This window comes from Stegostoma tigrinum, chromosome 29 (genome assembly GCF_030684315.1).
Source record: "Stegostoma tigrinum isolate sSteTig4 chromosome 29, sSteTig4.hap1, whole genome shotgun sequence".
In the NCBI taxonomy this organism is placed as follows: domain Eukaryota; kingdom Metazoa; phylum Chordata; class Chondrichthyes; order Orectolobiformes; family Stegostomatidae; genus Stegostoma; species Stegostoma tigrinum.
In genome coordinates, this window is record NC_081382.1 from 1,978,572 (window position 1) to 2,003,041 (window position 24,470).

The 24,470-nt window shown below is 42.1% G+C and overlaps 1 protein-coding gene across 1 annotated transcript in view; it reads left to right on the plus strand.

Moving 5' to 3' along the window:
- Positions 1–24,470, plus strand: part of LOC125465245 (coiled-coil domain-containing protein 183-like) — a 72,489-nt gene that overhangs the window by 11,340 nt on the left and 36,679 nt on the right. The window contains exons 2-6 of the mRNA XM_048558522.2: positions 31–198; positions 15,585–15,689; positions 19,339–19,461; positions 22,100–22,210; positions 24,151–24,220. Of these exons, the coding sequence (XP_048414479.1) occupies positions 124–198; positions 15,585–15,689; positions 19,339–19,461; positions 22,100–22,210; positions 24,151–24,220 (484 nt within the window). The 5' untranslated portion in view covers positions 31–123. The remainder of the gene's footprint in view (positions 1–30; positions 199–15,584; positions 15,690–19,338; positions 19,462–22,099; positions 22,211–24,150; positions 24,221–24,470) is intronic.

Genomic DNA, 24,470 nt, shown 5'->3' on the forward strand with positions numbered 1-24,470 from the left:
TCCATCACTGCTGCATTTTTGATCTTCTAGGGTTCCAAAGAGTTGCTGAGTAAACATCTTTATGACGCAGTGAACCATTACAATCTGAACTGCTATGAGGTTAAGAAACGTCAGAAGATTTTGATGGACCTTATGCAAACCTTGAGATCAGTTAGAAAGGAGACACAGTTTGATGCAGGAGAGCACAATGATCTTCAGGTATGCTTCCCTTTATATTTTTAAAGTTGCCTCCTTCATCCCCCTTGTCTGTATCACAATTTCAAAAGGTACAAATTAACATCACCTGGAAAAACTGCTGGTCAAGAACAGAGTGATGTATGTTAAGTACAGAGGCATGTATATTTATGGAGTGGTGTATGTTTATAGTGAATGTTAGGTACGGAGGCATATATATTAGGAATAGAGATGTATCTTTACAAAGTGAAGAATGTTAGGTACAGCATGATATATGTATCAGACAATTGCTAACACTAATATAATACTGAAGAATTATTCTAGAATTGAACACTAATTTCAAGGATACTATTGTAATTTAAAATTATCACAGTTTTAAGAAACAATGTTTACTGTTACCAGCAATCTGAACAATCGAATGTGCAAGCACAATAATAAGCTGATTTTCAAAAAATGAAATAAAAGTCCTACTCAGTTTAAAGTTGTATTTTTCTTACATGATATACGTTTTTTTCAATTTATAGTTTTTCTTTTTGGTAATTCTCAATCTTTGATTAAATATTTATGAGAGATCATCATAGAATCCCCACAGTGTGTAAACAGGCCCTTCGGCCCAACAAGTCCACTGTGTCACCCACTGCTGCTGTTTTGCATGCATTCTCACCCACTTGGACAAAAGCTTTCTTTTATAAAAATATCAAGTATCAGTCCAAAGATGTGCAGGTTAAGTGGACAGCCCATGCCAAATTGCCCCTAGCGTCCAGGAATGTGCAGGCTTGATGGATTGTCCACATGTAAATAAAGGTAAATAATGACTGGGTGACAGGATACCAACCTCTGGGCAGCTATTTCATATGGCAGGAGTGTCAGCTATTTTGGAGGTGGAAGTGATGTGATGAAACTGTGAGGAAAATGCCCAAGTAGGGTGAACAAGTTCTAATTCTTGGAAGATGATAAGATGACAAGTGAATAAACAAGTAGAGGAGGAGGTATTTGTAAGAAGGAAGGGAGTCAAGAAAGGGGGAGTTGCAGATGGCAGGGATGGGGTATAGGTAGGACCTGAGAGCACATTTTCAATTGTGGACAGAAGGCAAGAGAATCTGATGGCAGGTTTAAGGATTGGAGAGAGGAGAAGACCATTGAGAGTTCTGAAGGAGAGAATAACAATTTGAATGTCAATTGCCAGGAAGTCAGTGGAGTTTATTGATGACAGTGACCTGATTGATGTGATTGTGGGAGAGGACATTTGTTGTTTATGGGAAATGAATTAGAGCGACTAGCCAAGAGGCCTTTACAGAATGCCAACCGTAGTCCATAAAATTATGATTTAGGGAGCAGTAGAGGTCTGGACTGTAAGTGCTCAATGTTTTCAGTGTGAAAGGAAGCAGGTTTGATGATACAATGGCTGAGAAATGGTTGAATAATACATCAAGGTTGTGTACCCCTGTAGTGAAAAAGAGACAGCAGCATGGGAGAGGTGAAATAAGGGTTCGTAGGGGCTTGTGGGCAGTTAATGGCTTTGCTCCTGCTGGCTTGAAGTGATTCAGGTAAGGAATGTTGGAGAGGCAGTTTGAAAGACTTCGATAAACAACCTGGGGGTTAATAGAGGAGGTGAGATTGATCTGAGGTTCAACAGGGACTTAGTGAAAAATCCCTTCATCCTTCTGAATGACATTGCCTTCTTCTCAGATGTAAATGCTAAAGATGGCGTATTCAAGACTGGAACCTTGGGGTTTAGCAAAGGCCATGAAGCTTAGTGATTATTAGTGTGGTACCAGAAGACACCAGTGTTACTGAGCTGAATTGTGGACAAGAGGCACAAGGTGATGAAATGATTGATTAGAATCAGAAGATTTAATCAGCATAGAAGGTCCTTAGATGCACCATGTCTGTGCTGACGAACAAACACCAAACTATACTAAGAGATAATAGGAACTGCAGATGCTGGAAAATCCGAGCTAACAAAGTGTGGAGCTGGATGAACACAGCAGGCCAAGCAGCATCTTAGGAGCACAAAAGCTGACGTTTTGGGCCTAGACCCTTCATCAAGGGTCTAGGCCCAAAACGTCAGCTGTTGTGCTCCTAGGATGCCGCCTGGCCTACTGTGTTCCTCCAGCTCCACACTTTATTATCCCAAACTATACTAATACCATTCATCTGTTCTTGGTCCATAGCCTACTATGACCTGGCATTTTAAGTGCACATCCAGATATTTCATAAGTGTTGCAAGAGTATCTGCCTCCATCGCCGTCTCAGGCAGCATGTTCCTTAACTCTACCATTCTCTGGGTTAAAAGATTTTTTCCTGTGTCTACTCTAATCCACCTTCTCACCTTAAACTTATTCCCTCCGTCTCAGACACATCCGCCATGGGCAAAAGATTCTCACCATCTACCCTGTCTATGCCCTTCATCATTTTATGTACTTCAATCAGATCTCCTTTCATCTTTCCCTGCTCCAAGGAAAACAAATCCAGCCTATCCAGTACATCTTCATGACTAAGATTTTCAAACGCAGGTAAAATCCTGGTGAATCTCCTCTGCACCCTCTCCAGTGCAATCCCATCCTTCTTATAATGTGGTGACCACAACTACACTCAGTATTCCGGCTGTGGATGAACCAATGTGTTGTAAAGTTGTAACAAGACTTCCTTGGTCCTATATTCAATGCCTTGACAATTGCAGGCAAGCATTCTGTATGGCTTCTTTGTATGTACCTGTGCTGACACCTTCAAGGTTCTATGGAGTTGTACACCAACCTCTCTTTGTTCCTCTGTATTCCCAAGGAACCTACCAGTCATTGTGGATATCCTTCCCTTATTAGACCTCCCAAAATGCATCATTTTGCACTTACCAGAATTAAATTTCATCTGTCATTGCTGTACCCAATTTACAAACTGATCAATATTAAACTGTAGTTTCAGACAACCGCCCTCACTATCAACAATGCCATAAATTTTCGAATCATGTGCAAATGTAATAATTATTACCTTCTATATTCACATCCAAATCATTAGTGTACAAGACAAACAGCAAGGGCCCCAGTGGTACACCATTGGTTACAGGCTTCCAATCACAAAAACAACCCTACAACATAATCCTTTTCTTTCTATTTGTAAGCCAATTTAGGATAGAGTTTCCCAACCAGCCTTACATGTAGGACTTTGTTAAAGGCCTTCCTGAAGTCCATATAAACCATATCAACTGATTGCTGCCATGAGTTTATTTAGTCACCTTTTCAAAAAACAGAATTAAATTTCTCAGATACAATCTCCCTGTAACAAATCCATGCTGACTATCCCTGTTCAATCCCTGCCTTTCCAAGTGTTAATTAAGCCTGTCCCTCAAAATTTGCCTAATAATTTCCCTACAATTGCTGTCAGACTAATTGGTCTACCTGGCCCATTCCTATTGCCCTTCTTGAACAAAGGAAGCACTTTAAGAATCCTGCAGGTTTCTGCCACTTCAGCTGTGGCCAGCAAAGTATTAAATATCTCTGCTAGGGTGCCAACAGTTTCCTCCCTTCCCTCCTTTAGCAGGCAAATCTCAGCAGGCCCATTTATGCACTCTGTACCCACTAAAACATTTAATACCTCCAGCTTTATTAATCTTAATACCCTCTAGAATCTCACCATCCCAACTGAAATCTCCATTGTAATGTCTTTTTCCTTTGTGAATACAGTTGAGAAATATTCATTTAATACTTCACCCATATCCTCTGGCTCCACCTACAGGTTGCCTCTTTGGTCTCTGATAGATCCCAATCTTTCCCTTCTTTAGTAATCGATTTCCTCTCAATGTACTTATAGAAAGCCTTAGGATTGTCCTTAATCCTATTTGCCAAAGACATTTCATGGCCCCTGTTTGCCTTCCTAATTTCTTTTTGAAGCAATCTCTGACACAATCCTTTTGAACAGCCTCGCCTGTTTTTAGTGTGTTTCTAATGATACTGATATGTACCAGGGCTGCTGGCTGTTCACCTTACTCCTTCAGAATGCCCTGCAGCCAGCCTGAGGCATCCCAAACCAGAGAGGCAACATACCATTCAAGAGTCTCATTTATAGCCAACCTTGCAACTGAGTCCCCATTCATCAGAGTTCTCATAGTCTTTTTCCTCTCCTGCTTTGCAGCAGAGCCAACCATGATGCCACACACTTGACTGTTGGTATTGAAAGCAAGGAGAATGAAAGGGGGACAGAGCGTCACAACTAGCACAGACACTGTTCTGTGACTTTGATTCATGTGGATTTGGTTCAGTGACGGAAGCATAATGGAAGAATTTCATACAGGGATTGCTGGGATAGCTTGGGGCTGTTAAAAAATTTTGGGAAGAGATGAGGTGGTATTGGAGAGAATGTGAAGTGGTCAATTAATTTTGAAACCAATATGCCTTCTGAAATTGGAAAATGCATGCCCAGTTACCTGGTTCTATAGTTCACAATAGAACAGTTACTAATGAATATGTCAGCACAGGAGGGAGGCTTTAGTTCATGCTTTTCAATTACAGCAGGTATGCTCAGATCCCGTTCTTTCCCCTTTCTCCACTGTATTTCATTTTCCTCATTTTAAATACTTCGGCCAGTTCCCATTGAAGTGATGTTTTTGACCTCATTAATGTATGAGTTAAGGTCGCTGCTGCCCACACAAGGGAATCTTGGAGGGTGACGGGAAGGGGCATAAGTTACTGAGGCTCTGTCTACACAACCCCTGTGACTGAATCACATTCAGTCTGTGTCTCTTTATGCTTGTTACTCACTGGGCTGTTGCCCCTTGTGACTGTTTCTCAGTCAGTTTGTCTCAAATGGCTGTTTCTCACTGAGCTGTTGACCCTTGTGACTATTGTTCAATTTATGTGCCCGTTATGACTGAACCTGACAGTTGAAACTATCCTTCACTTCTTATTTCTCAGGAACATATGTAATATTGAAAATTTCTAGTAAATCCTCATTTCATGTCCAAGCCAACAGAAACTTTCTTATGCTTTGATGAGAACAAGGAACAAAACAACACAGGAACAGGCCCTTTGGCAAACCAAGCCTGATCCGACACATTTTGTTCTTCCATAGTAAAGCTGTCTTCATTTACAGAATCTATATTCCTTTATTCCCTTCTTATTTGTGTATTTGTCCAGGTGCTTCTTGAATGCTGCAATTGAGTCTGCTTCTACCACCTCCTCTGACAGCGCATTCCAGGCACTCATGACTCTTTGTGTGAAAAACATGCCTCACACATCTCTTTTAAACTTGCCCCTTGCACCTTAAACCTGTGTCCCATAGTAATTGACCCTCCACCCTGGGAAAAAGCCTCACGTGTTCCCCACTCTATCCATGCCATTCACAATCTTCTAAACTTCTATCAGGTGACCCCTCAACCTCTTGCATTCCAGTGAAAACAAACCCAGTTAGCCAACCTTTCTTCATAGCTAAAATCCCCCATACCATGCAACATCCTGGTAAACTTTTTCTGTACCCGCTCCAAAGCATCCACATCCTTCTGGTAGTGTGGTGACTAGAACTATACACAATATCCCAAGTGTGGCCTAACATCAGCATTCTAACACAGAGGTTTTCAACCAGTTTGCAGTGGGGATTTGGTACCCGCGCGTAAGCAAGATCAAACATTCATTATGAGAAGACATTTCCTCAGTGGACAGTCATTCTCGTTAGTGAGTAATTGTCCATGACAACAATGAGAAGAAACTGCAAGTTTGCTGTAAGGAGCCAGGCAACCGAAACAGCTGTTGAGAGAGGTAACGGGAACTGCAGATGCTGGAGAATCCAAGATAACAAAGTGTGAAGCTGGATGAACACAGCAGGCCAAGCAGCATCTCAGGAGCACAAAAGCTGATGTTTCGGGAAACAGCTGTTGAACTAGCTTGCCTGCCTGAACGCATTTCCACATTAGCACTGATTTTAATGTGAATATTTTGGAATTCTTTTAACTTACACCACTTATTTAAGCCTTAGATTTTAAGGGGAAATGGATACATTTATTGTCAAAAGAGGCAATCGTTCTGCTAAGCCAGTTATGAAACATCTGAACCCAAAGCTTAAAAAAAACAAAAACTGTTCAGAGACAGAACAGTGAGAACTGTCTGACCTTTGAATTCTCACGGAGACGAGATTCCGTTTGCCCTTTACCTGAATGTGTCATCTGCTGAGAGAAGTTGTCAAACACTGCAATGGCATCAAGTACATTAAGATGCTATTCACGGACAAAACATACATCTCTTGAGACATACATCTTCTGAGGAAGGGCCACTGGACCCGAAGCGTTAACTCTGTTATTTCCTCCACAGATGCTGCCAGACCTGCTGAGCTTTTCTAGCAAAGTTGTTTTTGATCCTGATTTACATCATCCACAGTTCTTTCGGTTTTTATACATCTCTTGTGAACAGACACACAGTACTTCAGGACTTCAAGAGAACAAAACATCAAGTAGATCCCATGTGTGAGCAGGTATCGCTTTAAGGTCAAGAGGTTAGTTACTTGTTGGTGGAGCCAGCTAATGGGATGTAGATGGCAACTACATTCAGAAATTTCTTCCTTTTTGTAAGGAGCTTCCAAGTCATATGACCAATGAAAACGTAGTTTGGGGAACAGATAATTTCTTGAGTAAAACAAATTTTACCCGTGTTGGAGCATTTTCCCCGGTGGAGCAGCCTCCATTATGGAGAAAATAATGGATTTGTCAGTAAGTTGAAGTAGCAAAATCCTGACATTCAGATCACCCATTGCATCCTCCACCATGAAGTTCTTGTAGCCAAAATAATCACACCAGAGTTCGGTGCAGTGTTCAAGCAAGCTGTGGAAATTTACATAAAACCATGGCCATTGAAATCAGGTTTGTTCATTTTTTTTGTATGCAGAGATAGGAGTAGAGCCTACGGTTGTGGTTTATGGTTATACAGTGAGGTGCAATGGTTATTACGGGGAAGGGGAAGATAGTAGGAACTCCTCCCCTCCTCCCTGCGGAAAGACCTCAGTGGATGTCTCTCCCACTGCAACTCTCTTGTAGCCTAGGCCCGAAACGTCAGCTTTTCTGTTCCACTGATGCTGCTTGGCCTACTGTGTTCATCCAGCTCCACACTTCATTATCTCAGATTCTCCAGCATCTGCAGTTCCTACTATTTCTGAAACAATTTTAACCCCATTGCAAAGCCGCTTCTAAGGATGTCTACCTTGAAGAAGTTACCCTCCTCCTTCCAGAAAGACCTCGGCGGATCTCTCTCCCACTGCAACTCGCTGGTAATCTCTTCAGCCTCTCCACCTATCTTCTCCTCTATCCATCTTCTATCTGCCTCCCCCTCTCTCCCTATTTATTTCAGAACCCCCTCCCCCCCCCCCCCCCCCAATTTCTGAAGAAGGGTCTAGGCCCAGAACACCAGCTTTCCTGCTCCTCTGATGTAGCTTGGCCTGCTGTGTTCATCCAGCTCTATCCAGATTCATCACAGCTTAGTATGGCAGCTGGTCTCTCCAGGACTGTAAGAAATTACAGAGAGTTGCCAACACAGCCCAGTCCATCACGCAAGCCAATCTTCCATCCATTGACTCAGTCTATACTCCCAGCTGCCTTAGAAATAATCAAAGACCCGTCCCACTCCAGTTATAATCTCTCCAACCTCTTCTGTCAGGCAGAAGATACGAAAGCATGAACACAAATAACAACAGGTTCAAGAACAACTTTTTCCCCACTGTTGTTAGACTTCTGAATGGACCTCTCAAATTTCAGATTTAATATTGATTTCACTTATTGTGCTTCTCTACAGCCATCACCTTGTATTTCTCATTCTGTTATTTGGTGTGAACTGCCTGTAATGCATACAAAACAACACTTTCACTGCACCTCGGTAGATGTGACAATAATAAATCAAATCAAATCAAAGCACTGCAAAAGAACTTCAAATTCTACTTCAGAGATTCAGAGTAGGAGACTTTGATTAGATATTTGGTTCATTTGGCCCATTTGGTTCAGCGTTGTCTGATTCAACACAAAAGCTGATGTTAAAAGAAAAAGAGGAATACACAGAGCTACGGGTGGACTACATGGTGAAGCTGAAATTTGGAGAGGTATCTTTGTACGTGGTTTGGCTGACTGTGGTGCATGAATATTCAAATATTGTGCCATTCCTGTACTCTTACTGTTGTAAAAGTAAACATCTGCAAGCAAACATTTTCAGCATTGTTGTACATGAAAAACAACAGCAAGAAGCGCTTGTTAGAGGACCAAGATTTGCGGATGGTCGTCTCAGCAATTCCTATCCAGATTAAAAGGCTCTGCACACCAGCAGGAGCGGGATTTTTACTGACCCAGTAAATTGCAGTTTACTCTATGTTGTGTTTTGCAATGATCCACTATTCATGAACAGTTAGAAATAGTTGAGTTGAGCAGATTTGGAAAATGTCTGCTCGCAGTCAAAGATGGTGTGTTTTTGCCAATGGATTTGAAATCATCTTCACAATCACTTACTCATGATTTTGATTGTCCACTGAGGTAACTCTGTGTCACTGTTCTGTCGGTCTTTGTGCGGAGGTTGAATGTGATCCTAGAGCTGTAGTTCCATCAAAACATTTGGCAGGTGTTTCCTGGAGGTGAAACTAGTCCTTGACCTTGAGATCATCAGCATTTCTTTCTTCAGTTCTTTTCTTCACTTCCTCTTGCCACCAGATGTTCTCAAAGAATTGTACCTGTTTATACAGGTGTTTCCTCCAAGTTGGTGCCTTTCGAACAAGGATTTCCCATACGTTTCTTGAGGGAAGTCTTTGGGGAGTCTTAGAAATATTTCCTTCATATTCCTCTCATTTGAGAGCCTGCCTGAGTTGGGTGAAGATTTGCTTTGACAATTGGAACTTGGATATACTGAGAACATGATCAGCCCAGTGAAGGTGGATTTGGGTGATTATGGCCTCAATGCTGGTGCTATTAGCTATTATTGGTTGGTGCTGTTACAAGAACATGGATGCTAGTATGCTTGTCCTCCCAGATGATGCAGAGAATCCATCTCAATCAGAGTTGATGGCATTCCTCAAGGGTCTTGTGATAGCAAGTATATTAATTGAGGACCATTTTCAACATCGTGGAGGAGATGGAGAATGTTGATGAATTTCACTGGACAGCTGGTCTTTGACAGGGTCTTAGCACTTCCTGGCCAAGCAGCATCTTAGGAGCACAAAAGCTGATGTTTCAGGCCTAGACCCTTCATCAGAGATGGGCCTAGGCCCGAAACGTCAGCTTTTGTGCTCCTGAGATGCTGCTCGGCCTGCTGTGCTCATCCAGTTTCACACTCTGTTATCTTGGATTCTCCAGCATCTGCAGTTCCCATTATCTCTTAGCACTTCGTGATTGATTGAGTCTAAAGCCTTGGTCAGATTAATGAAGGCCATGTAGTTTGTTTGGTGTTGTTCCTGACATTTCTCTTGGAGTTGCCAAGCAGTGAAAATTATCGCCATAGTGTAATGGTTTGGTCAGAAGCCTCATTAGCTTTCTGGAAGAATTTTCTCTGAGACAGTGAGCAGGTGCTGACCAAGGATTCAGGGAATGATCTTCCCAGTGATGGACAGTAGGGAGATTCCTCAGTATTTCCCCACCGTCCAGTTTGTCTTCTTTCTTGGAGATATTAGCATCCCTGATATCATCAGGGGTTTCTTATTTGTCCCAGTTCCGGAACAGTTGATGAAGATGATAGTTAAGCTCTATTGTTCCAAGTTTGAAAATCTCCAACTACAGCTGCAGCTTTTCCATTCGTCATGTGTCTAATGGGGGCTTCAATTACTGCCACAGTAGGTGGGAGTCCAAGATCACTTTTCAAGGGGTGTTAGGAGATTTCCTCAACATCATTCTCAACAACCATTGTATTGCAGTTTATAAGTTCTTTGAGATGTTCCCTTTGTCGGAAGCTGAGGTTTTTTTCTGTCTCTCAAAAGGGTGTGATCCTTACTCTGCACCAGTTTGAGGCCAAAAATGTTGGGTCTATATACTGCGTTAGTGGTACTAAAGAAACCCTAGGTGTTGTGCTTATCAGCAAGAAGTTGCAGATCATTAGCCTTCTCAGTCCACTATTGGTTCTTGATTTCCTTTTTGTTTGTAACAATGGCTTTGTTATGTGCTGAGTTCTCCCCTTTACCACACTTGTGTTTTTGTTTTACCAGGCAAGAAGAGCTTTCCTGCTCTTGTGAATGAGGTTTTGGATGATGTGGCCATTGTTGTTGAGCCAGTCTCAGTGTTTCCTGGTCCTGTAGCCAACGGTTTCCGTATGTCATTAGATGATGACTGTCTTCGGGTCTTTCCAGATTTCTTCCACTCCATTAAAATAAACTCTTTGGAGATTTTAGTGGAGGCACTATTGGACGCTCACTAGTCAGTTCTGCTCTTGAAGACCCTCAATGTTGAGCTTGATTCTAAACAATGTCTTTGTTTTTAGCTGCTTTTGGTAACATTTGATGGACATTGAGGAGTGGATGAGTTGACGGTTTCTGCAGCAGTCATCTGCACTGGTCTTTGTTTTGGTAATGAGGTTATCCTTTCAGTTTCAGTGTTGAATGATGATGTAGTTGATCATGTCATAGAGCTGTACTGCATGGAAACAGACCCTTCAGTCCAATTCATCCATACTGACCAGATACCCTAGATAAATTTAGTCCCTTTTGCCAGCATTTGGCCCATATCCCTCTAAACCCTTTCTATTCATATACCCACCCAGATGCTCTTTAAATGCTGCAATTGTACCAGCCTCCACCACTTTCTCTGGCAGCTTATTCCATACACGCACCACCCTCTGCGTGAAAAGGTTGCGCCTTCAGTCCCTTTTAAATCTTTCCCCTCTCACCTTAAACCTACGTCCTGTAGTTTTTGAACTCCCTCACCCTGGGGAAAACACCTTGTCTATTTACCCTATCCAGTCCCCTTGTGATTTTATAAACCTCTATAAGGCCATCCCTCAGCTTCCCACACTCTAGGCAAAAATAGTCCCAACCCTATTCAGCCTCTCCCCATAGCTCACACCCTCCAACCATGGTGACGTCCTTTTAATTCTTTTCTGAACCCTTTCAAGTCTCACAACATCCTTCTTACAACAGGGAGACCAGAATTGCATACAGTATTCCAAAAGTGGCCTAACCAATGACCCATACAGCTGCAACATGATCTCCCAACTCCAATACTCAGTGCACTGACTAATAAAGGCAAGCATATCAAACACTGCCTTCATTGTGCCAATGCTTCAATCATGGCTGCCTCCATGGAGTCTTGAACTTGATTTTTTTTTGATGGAACAGTATATTGGTGATGATCAGCTGGTGTTCGGTGCATTTTGTGATTTAGAGAATCCCGTTGGAGTTGCAATTCGGTGTCCTTTCTTTCTGAGGATTCCTTTACAGGTACTTTCCAACTCTGGAGCTGAAGTGTTCAAGGAAAATAATTTTATCTTCGTTGTGGGATGCCGGTGGAGTAGAAGCCTCCATAGCGTGGAGTAGAAGCCTTCTTTGGATTCAACTGTAGCACCAAGCACAGGTGCACAGACAGTCACAGCTGTTGCCTGTTGGTTCTTGGCAAATTGTAGACAAACCCATGAGGCGATTATTGATGCCGACAGGGAGTATGAGAGTTGGTTCATGAGTTCATTCTTGATAGTGAACCAATTCCACATGTCCTGTTTGATCCTTGGCTTTTCCTCTCCCAAAAAAGATGTAACCACCACCTTTTTCTCTCTGCTGTCCATCACCTGCTGTTCAAGTCTCCTGCAGGACGGTGATATCACTGTTGAAGTACTTGCGTTCACGGTCTACAAGTGTAGTTCTTCATTCCAGATGATTGTTTCACTCATTACACATGATGGTTTGTATATTCCAGGTTTTGAGGATGAATTTGACTTTGGTTTTCAGACTGCAGGTAGAGGATCCCGCTGGATGTCGTTTTCAAGACAGATTGGTGATGGAACAAATTATTTTTACAGAACCTCTTCTAGACCTTTTCGCATGCAGGGCGAGCAGAGTGGACTCTGAAGAGGGCTGCTCAGTTGTAAAGAAAGCTGCCGTAACATTCTTCTCCTGCTCTTGTTCAAGAATGAAACTGAGCTAAACTCTGTTGCCTACGTGCTGGTCCAAAGTTAGGAACTTCCACATCTGTCAATCCTGTTCCTGTCACCTCTGGCCAGTTACTGTAGGGCTACTCGGCCCTTGGCAGAAGATCAATCCAGCTCCACTGGCAAGGAAGTATTGATACTGGTGATTTCCAAACTGCTGCAGTCTTCATCCATCTTTGCAGCCATTGGTATCATGCAAATATCTTCCACATGGATCACCATTGAGGGCTTGTTTCGAATTGCGTTTTGTCTGGTTCCTCCCTTCTGATCTTATGGCCATAGGTGGCCTTGCTAGGAATTGAGAACTCCAGACAGCATTATTCTCGGGATCAATGGAACACTCAAGCCTTTCTGTAGATTACCACCTTGCTGTGGATTTAAAATATTAATGCTTTGGTCCTTTTTTCACTTATTTATGAATTACATTGCAAACTTCTTTAGAAAGACTCCAGCCATAATAACTACAGTCAGTGTAATGTTTGGGAGCAATCACTTTAGCTCAGAAAAGTGGTTGTGCCATGAAATTGTTTGTCTCACTGAAGTGTGCCTTGATACTGCAAAGGTTGGGAAAAACAGCTCTAACATACCAAAACCAGGAATTGCAAATGGTATTAAGTTCTGTTTCTTGTGTATTCTTGGAAAAGGAAAACACAAAGATACCTTTTGCACTGATCTACCTTTCTCATGTCTACAGTCTGGGAAACAAACTATAGAAGTTGACTTTCTGCTGAGAGAGTCTTTCATAGTCACAGACGTCTACAGCACAGGAAAAGGTCCCTTGGCTCATCAAATCAGTGCTAACCAAAATCAACTACCTAACTATTCTAATCCCATTTTCCAGCACTTGACCAAAACTGTGTATGCTTTGGCGTTGCAAGTGCACATCCTAAATACATCATAAATGTTATGAGGGTTTCTGCCTCCGCCACCTTTACAGGCAGTGAGTTCCAGATTCCCATCACCCTCTGGGAGAAGAAATGTTTCCTGGCATCTCCACTAAACCTTCTTCCCCTTATCTTAAATCTGTGCCCCCAGTCATTTTGGGGCAGCATGGTGGCTCAGTGATTAGCACTGCAGCCTCACAGCGCCAGGGACCCGGGTTCGATTCTAGCCTCGGACAACTGTCTGTGCGGAGTTTGCACATTCCCCCTGTGTTGGTGTGGGCTTCCTCCAGGTGCTCTGGTTTCCTCCCACAGTCGAAAGATGTGCAGGCTAGGTGGATCAGCCAAGCTAAATTGCCCATAGTGTTCAGGGGTGTGTGGTTTATAGGGGGATGGGTCTAGGTGGGATGCTTCAAGAGGTGGTGTGGACTTGTTGTGCCAAAGGGCCTGTTTCCACACTGTAGGGAATCTAATCATTGACCTTTTCACAAAGAGGAAGAGTTTCCTCCCATCTACCCTGTTCACGCACCTCATCATTTTAAACATTCCAATCATGTCTCTCCCTCTTCTCTGCTCCAAGGAAAGTAACCCAAGTCGATCAAATTTCTCCTCATAACTAAAACTCTGAAGTCCTGCAACATCCTGATAAAACTCCTCTGCACCCTGTCCAGTGCCATCACATAATTTTCATAATGTGGGATTCCACATCTGCACACACTATTCTTACTATGATTTATTAATCCCTAATAATCTCAGTAGCCACAGGAGGTCACTGTCTTGTTTTTGAATGGCATTTCTCCCTTTCAAGTGTTTCTGTCTGAAGATTCTTTGTCCCTCTTCAGGTGCAATATTCCAATGGAATGTGAATAATCTGCACAGGGATTTCCTAGACAGTCACTGAATTCATACTGTCAGTCATTTTTTGGCTTGTACGTCCTTTTTGTTTTGAAAAATGCTGTGCTTAAAGATTTAATATGTCTGTATGCATTCCAGTATATACCCATTCTCACAACAAAGAACATGAATTGCAAACCTGAAATACAACCATCCTGAATGTCCACTGCTGGCTGCTGCTGCCCATGCTACCTGCCGTAATGGTGTTAATGCCTGGCATTCTATCCTTTGTATTTTCAAGTTCAGGTACTGATAACTGGTAGACATGTGATAATGTTAACATCAGAATTTTTTCATTCAGCTCCCTAGCCCGGTCTGCCATTTACAGAGATCAGGCTAATTTGTATTGTTAATCCAAGATAATGGGAACTGCAGATGCTGGAGAATCCAAGGTAACAAAATGTGAAGCTGGATGAACAAGCAGGCCAAGCAGCATCTCAGGAGCACAAAAGCTGATGTTTCGGGCTTAGACCCTTCATCAGCGAGGGGCTTGGGGAGAGGGTTCTGAGACAAATAAGGAGAGAGGGGAAGGCGGACCGAAGATAGATAGAGGAGAAGATAGGTGGAGAGGAGTGTATAGGTGGGGATCTGGAGAGGGGATAGCTCAGTCCGGGGAGGACGGACAGGTCAAGGAGGCGGGATGAGGTTAGTAGGTGGGAAATGGAGGTGCGGCTCGAGGTGGGAGGAGAGGATAGGTGAGAGGAAGAACAGGTTAGGGAGGTGGGGACAAGCTGGGCTGGTTTTGGGATGCACTGGGGGGATAGGATGAGCTGGGCTGGTTTTGGGATGCAGTGGGGGAAGGGGAGATTTTGAAGCTTGTGAAGTCCACATTGATACCATTGGGCTGCAGGGTTCCCAAGCAAAATATGAGTTGCTGTTCCTGCAACCTTCAGGTGGCATCATTGTGGCACTGCAGGAGGCCCATGATGGACATGTCATCTAAAGAATGGGAGGGGGAGTTAAAATGGTTCGTGACGGGGAGGTGCAGTTGTTTATTGCGAACCGAGTGGAGGTGTTCTGCAAAGCGATCCCCAAGCCTCCGCTTGGTTTCCCCAATGTAGAGGAAGCCACACCAGGTACAGTGGATACAGTATACCACATTGTCAGATGTGCAGGTGAACATCTGCTTAATATGGAAAGTCATCTTGGGCCTGGGATGGGGGTGAGGGAGGAGGTGTGGGGCAAGTGTAGCACTTTCTGTGGTTGCAGGATTGTGGTGGGATTGGAGGGCAGTGTGGAGCGGACAAGGGAGTCACAGAGAGAGTGGTCTCTCCGGAAGGCAAACAATGGTGCGGATGGAAAAATGTCTTGGGTGGTGGTGTCAGATAGGGTTAGTCCACCTGCTTTGGCACTGTGATCCCGAAAGCCTTGCTCAGCAAAAACTATTCTGAATCCTGATTGCCAAAGTATCAAAAGGATAACTCTTCAATTTTTCAATCTTCTCAGCTGATACCCAGAATCTCCCTTATCACACTTCAAACTGCCTTTCTTTCCCTCACTATTTCCAGTCGCTTCTTTTCTCTGTATAAGAAACACTAAAACCTGTTTATGTTTATAGATCATTCGGCAGATTGAAAATAAAATAGAGAAAATGGATACCAAAGTGCAGGTTGCAAAACAGATCTATCAGATGTATCAAAACATACTGGAATGTCTGCAGAGGGTGAGTAAACCACAGTGCAGCCTGGAATTTCAGCACATTTCCAATGCCTGCAGTAGCCTGGGTCAGCTGCAGGCAGTTAAACATCTCCATCTCTTCACTGCATACTAACAAAGGGTTGTTGCAACTTTCAACCCAGGTTCACTCAGCATGAGGGAAAAAAACAAGAATAATTAAATATTTTGTCCCTCCAAATTTAGGACTTGACCAAAATAGCATGGATTGCTGTACTGGTGGGGATCAGTCTGTCACTGTATAACACTGGGGTATGGTTCTGGTGGGAACAGGTCTGTGAATTGTGTAACACAGGAATACAGCACTGGTGGGGACAGGACTGCCATTGTCTAACACTGGGGCATGGCACTGGAAAGACAGGTCTGACACTATAACACTAGCGTACAGTACTGGTGGGAACAGGTCTGACACTGTATAACACTAGGGTACAGTGCTGGTGGGAACAGGTCTGTAACTGTATAACACTAGGGTACAGTACTAGTGGGAACAGGTCTGTCACTGTACAACACTGGGGTACAGTACTGGTGGGGACTGGTCTGTCACTGTATAACGCTGGGGTACAGTACTTGTGGGGTCTGGTCTGTAACTGTATAACACTGGGGTACAGTACTTGTGGGGTCTGGTCTGGTCTGTAACTGTATAACACTGGGGCACAGTACTTGTGGGGACAAGTCTGTTGCTGTAACACTGGGGTATGATACTGGTTAGGTCTGATCTTTCATTATATAACTTGCCGTCTCATCTCAAAAAAAAAACAATCTTTGGTTAGCTAGATACTCTGTGCCCAATTTATGAGTGATTTCTTTCAGCTGTTGTTCGTCTTCCTACCATCACTTCTTACTATTTCCGGACTAAACTTCTGAGATGATACTATTCATTTGTAGGTTACAGCTTGTTTCCACCCCCGACCCCCCACCAGCCTTATTTTTTTAAATTTGTGGATCTCTACTAAGATAATGAGATATTCAGCATAATTCATGTGATTCCTTTATGCAGTTTCTCTTCCAAATGATTAACATTGTCCCACATGTCCCAGCATTTGGAAAATACCAAAGGCTATCAATCCATTTAAAAGATAAAATGAACTATATGTGATTCCATGATAATTATTGTTGTTTTGGCAAATTGGTTAAAGTCACTTTGAAAAGACAGCTTCCTCCATTTCATCTCCAAAAGGCTAGGAGTGACATTAGCAAGAATCAGACCTAAGACAGTCAGGTAACAAGTTTGTGTTGCAAGTTGCACATACTCAATGGGTCAAGGGCTTTTTCTGTCCTGAAGACTCTATAACCCTATCATGACTGGTCAAAAATACCAAGATAAACTGAAGTGAGACAGGCAGGTGAGAGTGACTTAGGTATTCTTGACCTCCAGACTTCAATGTGTTTGATTGATATCTGATCTTGATCATAATTGGATGTCTCCAACATGTCGACAAATGTATTTAAAATTTACTTAGTAAATACTTTAGATCAACTCTTCCATGTGACGTCTTGAAGACAGCAGCAATATGCGATAGTGTGGCTCATTCAGTTGATCTCAAATAGGGAGAAAGCTTCAGTACTTAGGTACCGTAATGTTGCCTCATAGATTATATCAAAATACATTCTAACCTCTAGGTGCTATGGGAAAGGTGAAGAAGCTGATGAAATGCTCAAGGCCAATCAGGGGAAGAAATAAGAAAAATTGCTCTGCAATTCGTCTTGGTGATAAAAATTAATTTAGAAAACCACATTGACCATTCCCAATATTAGTTAGTGTCTTTATTTTTATTTCTCCATGTGATACGTGTGTCGCTAGGTTGGTTCACATTTATTGCCCATCCCTAACTCTGCTGTATAAACACCCATAGTGCTTGTTACGAATGAAGTTTCAGGAGTTTAACCCAATGACACTGAAGAAGTGGTGATATATTTCTAAGTTAGGATGTCGTGTAGCTTGATGGTATTTCCATGCATTTGCAGGCCTTGTCATTTTAGGTGACAGAGGTCATGGAAGGTGCTGTCTGAGGAGTCTCGCTGAATTTCTGTTGTGCATCTTGCAGATAGTATACACTGGGTGTCAGTGTGGAGGGAATAAATGTTGAAGTGGTTAATGGTGTGCCCATCAGACAGATATCTTTGTCCTGAATTATGTCAAAATTCTTGAGTGCTACGTTGCTACAATCTACTATCAGACAAGTGTACAGTATTTCATCATATTCCTAACTTGTACCTTGGGGATGGTGGATACGTTTTAGAGAATTAGGAAGTGACTTAACTGCCACAGATCTCTCAGCCCTCCGACTTGCTCCTGTAGCTCGTATTTATGTGGTAATAAATATGCTCAATGGTAACCCACAGAATGTTGATAGTGGGGTCTCAGCAATGGCAACGCCAAATGAACACCAAAGAATAATGAGTAGATTCTCTCTTATTGGAGATGGTGGATGGTCATGGTCTGACACTTGCATGGTGAGCATGTTACTTGCTACTAATCAGCCCAAGAGTGGATGTTGTCCCAGTTTTGCTGAATTTGGAAATGGATTGTTTCAGTGCCAGGAGTTCTGAATGGAGCTGAATATTGTGCAATTATCGGCAACTATCTCCACTTTTGACATTATGATGGAGGAAATATCATTCAAGAAGCTGAAGATAGTTGGACCCAGGGGACCACCCTGAGGAACACCTGCAGAGATTTCCTGGGATTAAGGTAATTTACACTCCATCTACAGGTTTGAAGTTAAAGGCAGTCATTCTCACCTCATCTCTGGATTTCAGTTCTTTTGTTTATGCTTGAACCAAGGAAGTAATGAGGTCAGGAGCTAAGCGGCCAAACTGTACACCAGTGAGGAGGTTATTGCCATTTGATGGGACTATTGTTGACACTTTCTATCAGTTTGCTGATGTTCAAGAGTAGACCAATGGGGCGGTAATTGCCGGGTTGAATTTGTCCCGCACATTTTGTTCACAGGACATTCATGAGGAATCTTCCTCATAGATGCAACTGTTGCAGCTGTACTAAAACAGCTTGGCTCGGTTCACAGCAGGTTCTGGAGCACAAATCTTCAATACTATTGCTGCAATGTTGTCAGGGCCTGTAGCCTTGTCAGTTCCAGTATCTTCAACCATTTTTTGATATCATGTGGAATGAATCGAATTGCGCAGCATGTTGAATTTCTGATGGGCAATTATTTGGTTCTCAGACAGTTATGAAAGCATCCCCAACTGTGTGTTCAAATCTGACCCTTCAGATACTTCTGACTGACTGACCTTAATGGTTAGTCAGGGAAATGCAGAGAAATTAAAACCTGCTGTAACTACTGACTAACTATAAAACCTATTCCCCCACTCTCTAATCTCCTGACTGCCCCCTCCCAACCTGACAGCTGTCCTCTCCACCCCACCTCCCCATGCATAGACAATGTCTGAACGAAGCCTTCCCCCATCTCCAATTCATGACTGAGACTCTACAATTTCCTTGCCAGCCTGACCCTGAACACACTGTAGGCTACACCTATCAGTATCATTAATCCTCTATTATGTGGATTCTACTTTTGTTCTTTTACTCTGCAGTCATTTGTTATTCTAGGAGAAATGTTGGATTCAGTGCCTATTTATCACTGCAAATTTTGTGTATTAATTATGTATGGTTTCAGGATGCAGCATATATACCTCAGAGAGTGGACAGCTTCAGTGCAATTGTGGACGCGCACAAAGCTGAGCTCACTGCGTTAGCCCAAGTGTCACGGGAAGCTGCAGAAGCACGGAAGAACATGTGGGTAAGGACCAGAAATCCTACTACGCAATAGGCATGCTGTTACGATTCTTTCAGTGGACTTTGGCATCACTGGAAAAGTCAGTATTTCATGCTCATTCCTAATTGCCCTTGAACTAAGTGCCTTGCATGTTGTATTTAAGGACGAACCATATAGATGTGGATCTGGAGTCATGCGTAGCCTGGAAAAAATAAGGATGGCAGATTTCCTTCCCTAAAGGACATTAGTGAGCCAGATAAGATTTTACAACAACTGTTGATAATTGCCATGTTCAATCATCACGAGCCTTGCTTTCTCTTCTAGATTAATTAATTGAATTTAAATTTGACAAACTACTGTGATGTGGCTCGAGCATGTGTTCCCAGAGCATTAACCTGGTCCTCTGATTACTAATCCAGTGATGTTGCTAATACGCCACTGTCTTCTTCCCCAGAGTGAAGCTTCTTCTAAATTGTCCCCATCAAACACTCTCACAGGTACAGCATGGGGTTAGATACAAAGTAAAGCTCCTTTACACTGTCCCCATCAAATACTCAGAGGGCAATGACAGCACAAGGTTAGATACAGAGTAAAACATCTTATACTCTATCCCCATCAAACTCACCAGGACAGGGACAGAACAGAGTTAAACACTAAAGTTTTCACTACACTGGCTCTGTCAAACACTCTTAAGGACAGATAACTATGACACAGTTAGATAACAGAGTTCTATTGAACTTGATGCCCAGGATTGTGCACAATATTCGAATCTCATCAATGTCTTCAGCCAATTTTACTTTGTCTCTTTGCTTTTATGTTTTATCTAAGAACTTTGATTTCCATTTCCTTCTTGTGCCAATGTTCCAATGGCCCAAGTCGCTCTTCTGTTTCTCTGTTAACTATTTAGACTTTGGATGTACTTTCTGCCCTGTTCCCTTTCCCAAGAATGGACCGTCTCACATTGTTGTGCTTTAGACTACATGTGCCTTCGGCTCACCAGTATGTCTGTCAATCGTGATCTTCCTGCCTCCTTCCTCACCGGGTGCCTTTGATGTGCAGACTTTGATATAGCAGACTTTGATATGCATCTCAAATGGCTCTGTCCAAACAGTTGCATAAATGGAAAATGAAATGGGATCCGGGCCAAGATTTCTGGGCTAAAGCCCAGATACACATCTTTTACACGTTGCCGTTAATACCATTAGCCTCAATTTCCAAAATTACTGTCTTCCATTTACAATGACAGAAGGTAAGAATAGGCCTTTGAGCTCACAAGTCAGCTCCACCACTTAATGAGAACTGATAATTCTCAACTCCACTTTCTTGCCTTTTCCTGTAACCCTTGATTCCTTTACTGATTAAAAATGTGTCAGTCTCAACTCTAAATACACTAATAAACTGAATATACTTAAAAACCCACCCTTAATGGCCCCTATGCTAGACAATTGCACAAATTCACCCTTGCCTGAGAGAAGAAAGTCCTTCTGATCTCTGTCTTACTAAGGTGATTCCCCCCTTATTCTGAAACTATGCCCTCTGGCCCTATGCACTCCTACAAGAGGAAACACCTTTGCGACATCTACATTATCATATCCCCTAAGAATCTTGTATGTTTTAGTAAGGTTACCTCTCATTCATCTAAATCCCAACAGTTACAGGCCCAACCTACTCAAGCACTCTTCATAAGACAGCCCCTTCATACCAGAAATCTTCCTAGTGAACCTCGTCTGGACCATGTCCAATGTCAGTATATCCTTCCTTTGATAAAGGGACCAAAACAGTTCACAGTATTCTAGTTCTAATCTGACTAGTGCCTGTTATAGCTTTAGCAGAACTTGCCCACCTTTTATATTTCATTCCTTTTGAAATTTGAAGGCTAACATTTCATTTACCTTCCCTATTACCTGCTGAACTTGGATGTTAGCTTTTGTGATTCATGCCCAAAGCCCTTTGTTCTGTAGTTTTCTACAGCTTTTGTGCTTTTAAGTAATGTCCTACTCCTCTGTTCTTCCTGTAAAGGGCATAACCTGTTCCCACATTATATTCCATCTGCCAATTTTTTGTCTACTCGATTAACCTCTCTGCATTCCTCTGCAGACTCTTTATATCATTCTCACCACTTGCTTTCCCATCTATTTTTGTGTCTTTGCAAATCTAGCTACAGTACATTCACTTTCCTCATTCAAGTCATTAACACATATTGTAAACAATTGTGGCCTAGCACTGATTCCTGTGGCACACCACTAGCTACAGGTTGCCATTTTCAAATTGCTTACTTCTCCCAACTCTCCATCTTTTATCAGTTAGCCAGTACTCTATACATGCTAATGTACTACTTCCAATATTATGCACTGTTACGTTATTAAGTAGCCTAATGTATGGTACCTTATCAAATGCTTTCCGAAAATCAAAGTATATTACATCCAATGCATCTTCTTCATCTACTCCGCTTGCTCTAAAGAATTCCAGTAAGTTTTTTAGGCATTATTTGCCCTTCATGAAACCATGCTGACTCTACTTGATCATCTATGCAATTCATAAATGTGCTGCTACCTCATCTCTTACAATAGATTGTATAATTTTCCTAATATAACAGATATTCCCAATAATCTTCAGCAGCCATGTTAAGCTGAAGTTGGTTGATTTTATTTCTGCTGTCTAGATTGAGTTGGATGCTCTCGAGAAGTCGTACAGCACGGAGAAGAAGGAACGAGAAACAATACTTTCCAACAGGAGGAAGCTACTGAACTTAGAGAAATATGCGCTGAAACGTGTAAGGACAATACCAGTTTGCTTCTGCTGTTGTGTCTGACAATTTTTAAAATCAACTTGTTCAAGGATGTTATTGCGCACGTCACGGCAGCAGGTAAGAGTTGAACCCATGCCTCCTGGTTCAGGGGTAAGGACACGACATTGCCTTACAAGAGACCCATGCCTATTTTTAGATGGATTGTTGTCACAGGCACATTATTAATCTTTGTTTAGCGGCAGGAAAAACTCTAATCACTGATCCCTTCCTATAACCTTCAGTGCTACCTGTCATCCATCACTTGAGTTCAGACAGTTGGAGGAGCAAATGCACCAGGACATTTAAAATGACAGTGATCTGATAGTGTATATAGTAAAAAAAACACTATTTAAGGTGAGAGTTCATTGAAAATTTTAATATTGAGTGGTCATTTTTTGTTAAACAGGCATATTTAAAGTTATAGAATCAAGAGGAATGATGGTCTTGAGATACAAATTAGCCATAATCCAAATAAATGGTAGATGAAGGCAGAACAGTAGAAGTTGTTTACTTGGACTTTAGTAAACCCTTTGACAAGGTTTCGCATGGTAGACTAATTAATAAAGTTAGTTCACATAGGATTCAGTGTGAGCTTGCCAATTGGATACAAAATTGGTTTTATAGTGGGAGACAGAGGGTAGTAGTGGAGGGTTGATTTTTTGGACTTGAGGCCTGTGACCAGTGATGTTCCACAGGGATCAGTAATGGGTTCACTTTTGTTTGTCGTTTATATAAATGACTTGGATGAAAATATGGAGCCATGGTGAGTAAGTTTGCGGATAACACCAAAATTGGTGTATCTTGGACAGTGAAGAATTATTAAGAATACAAAGAGATCTTGATCAGTTAGGTCAATGGGCTGAGGAGTGGCAGATTAATTTGGATAAATATGAGGTGCTACATTTTGATAATACAATTAAGGTCATAACTTATACAGTTAATGTTAGGGTCATGGGTAGTGTGATAGAACAGAGACACTTGGTGGGGCTCAGATACATAATTCTTTGAAATTTGCATCACAGTTAGAGAGGGTGTTTAAGAAGGAATTTAGCATGCTTGCCTTCATTGACCAGACCTTTGAGTATAGGAGTTGAGACATTACGTTGAGGTTGCACAGGACATTGTTAAGTCCTCTTCTGGTGTTCTGTGTGCAATTCTGGTCACTCTGTAATCGGAAGGATATTATTAAATTGGAAAGGATTCAGAAAAGATTTACCAGGACGGAACTGGGAATGCAGGGTTTCAGATATAAAAATAGACTCGGACTTCTTTCAATGGAATGTAGGATTTTGAGAGGTAACCTTACTGAGGTTTATAAAATCATGAAGAACATAAATAGGGTGAATGACAAGGGTCTTTTCCTGTGGCTGGAGGAGTTCCCAACCAGGGGCATATTTTTAAGGTGAGAGGTGAAAGATGTAAAAAGGACATGAGGGGCAGCCTTTTTATACAGAAACTGGTTTGTGTGTAGAATGAACTGTCAGAGAAAGTGTTGGCTGCAGGCACAGTTACAAAGTTTCATGACATTTAGATAAGTTCATGAATAGGAAAGGTGGACCGTGGGCCAAGCGCAGGCAGGTGGGACTAGTTTAGTTTGAGAATATGGTCGGCATGGATTATTTGGACCGAAGTGTCTGTTTCCATGCTGTATGACTCTGTGACAGATAGGGCTGAAGGAGCTGAGTGGCCTCCAACAACTACTTCCCTGAAGGCAAAGGGTGCTGTGGACAAATACAATATAAACACTGACAATATAGCATCTTGTATGTGGGTATCAAGGACAATAGAGGGAAGTTGGAAAAAATGTATTTGAGGTACGAGTTAGATGGTAGCAGGGCAGCAAATTCACCCCAGTCTGTGGTTCTCTGAAGTCACAAATTTAAGATATTATAAATATTTCTCATGAATAATCTGATCCCATTTAGATTGATGCTTCCTCGCTCAGATCTGGACAGTCATCAGCTGGTGGATTAAGAACAAGAAGAAGTTTTACAGGTAACAAAAGATCTGGAATTTTAATAAATATCAGACAAACTATGTTTGTTATTTTATTGAGCACCAGAATACAAGTGGAAGCACATTAATACTGAATAATGTAATTATGAAGATGCATGTGAAATAATATCTTAGTCACTCAAAGAGACACATCCCTGAAATCTTCTTTTCCCTACTGTGTTGCTGTTACTTTTGACTTGATCCAACAGAATCCACCATTTGCAATGTCAGAGGGAGAAATTAAAGAGGA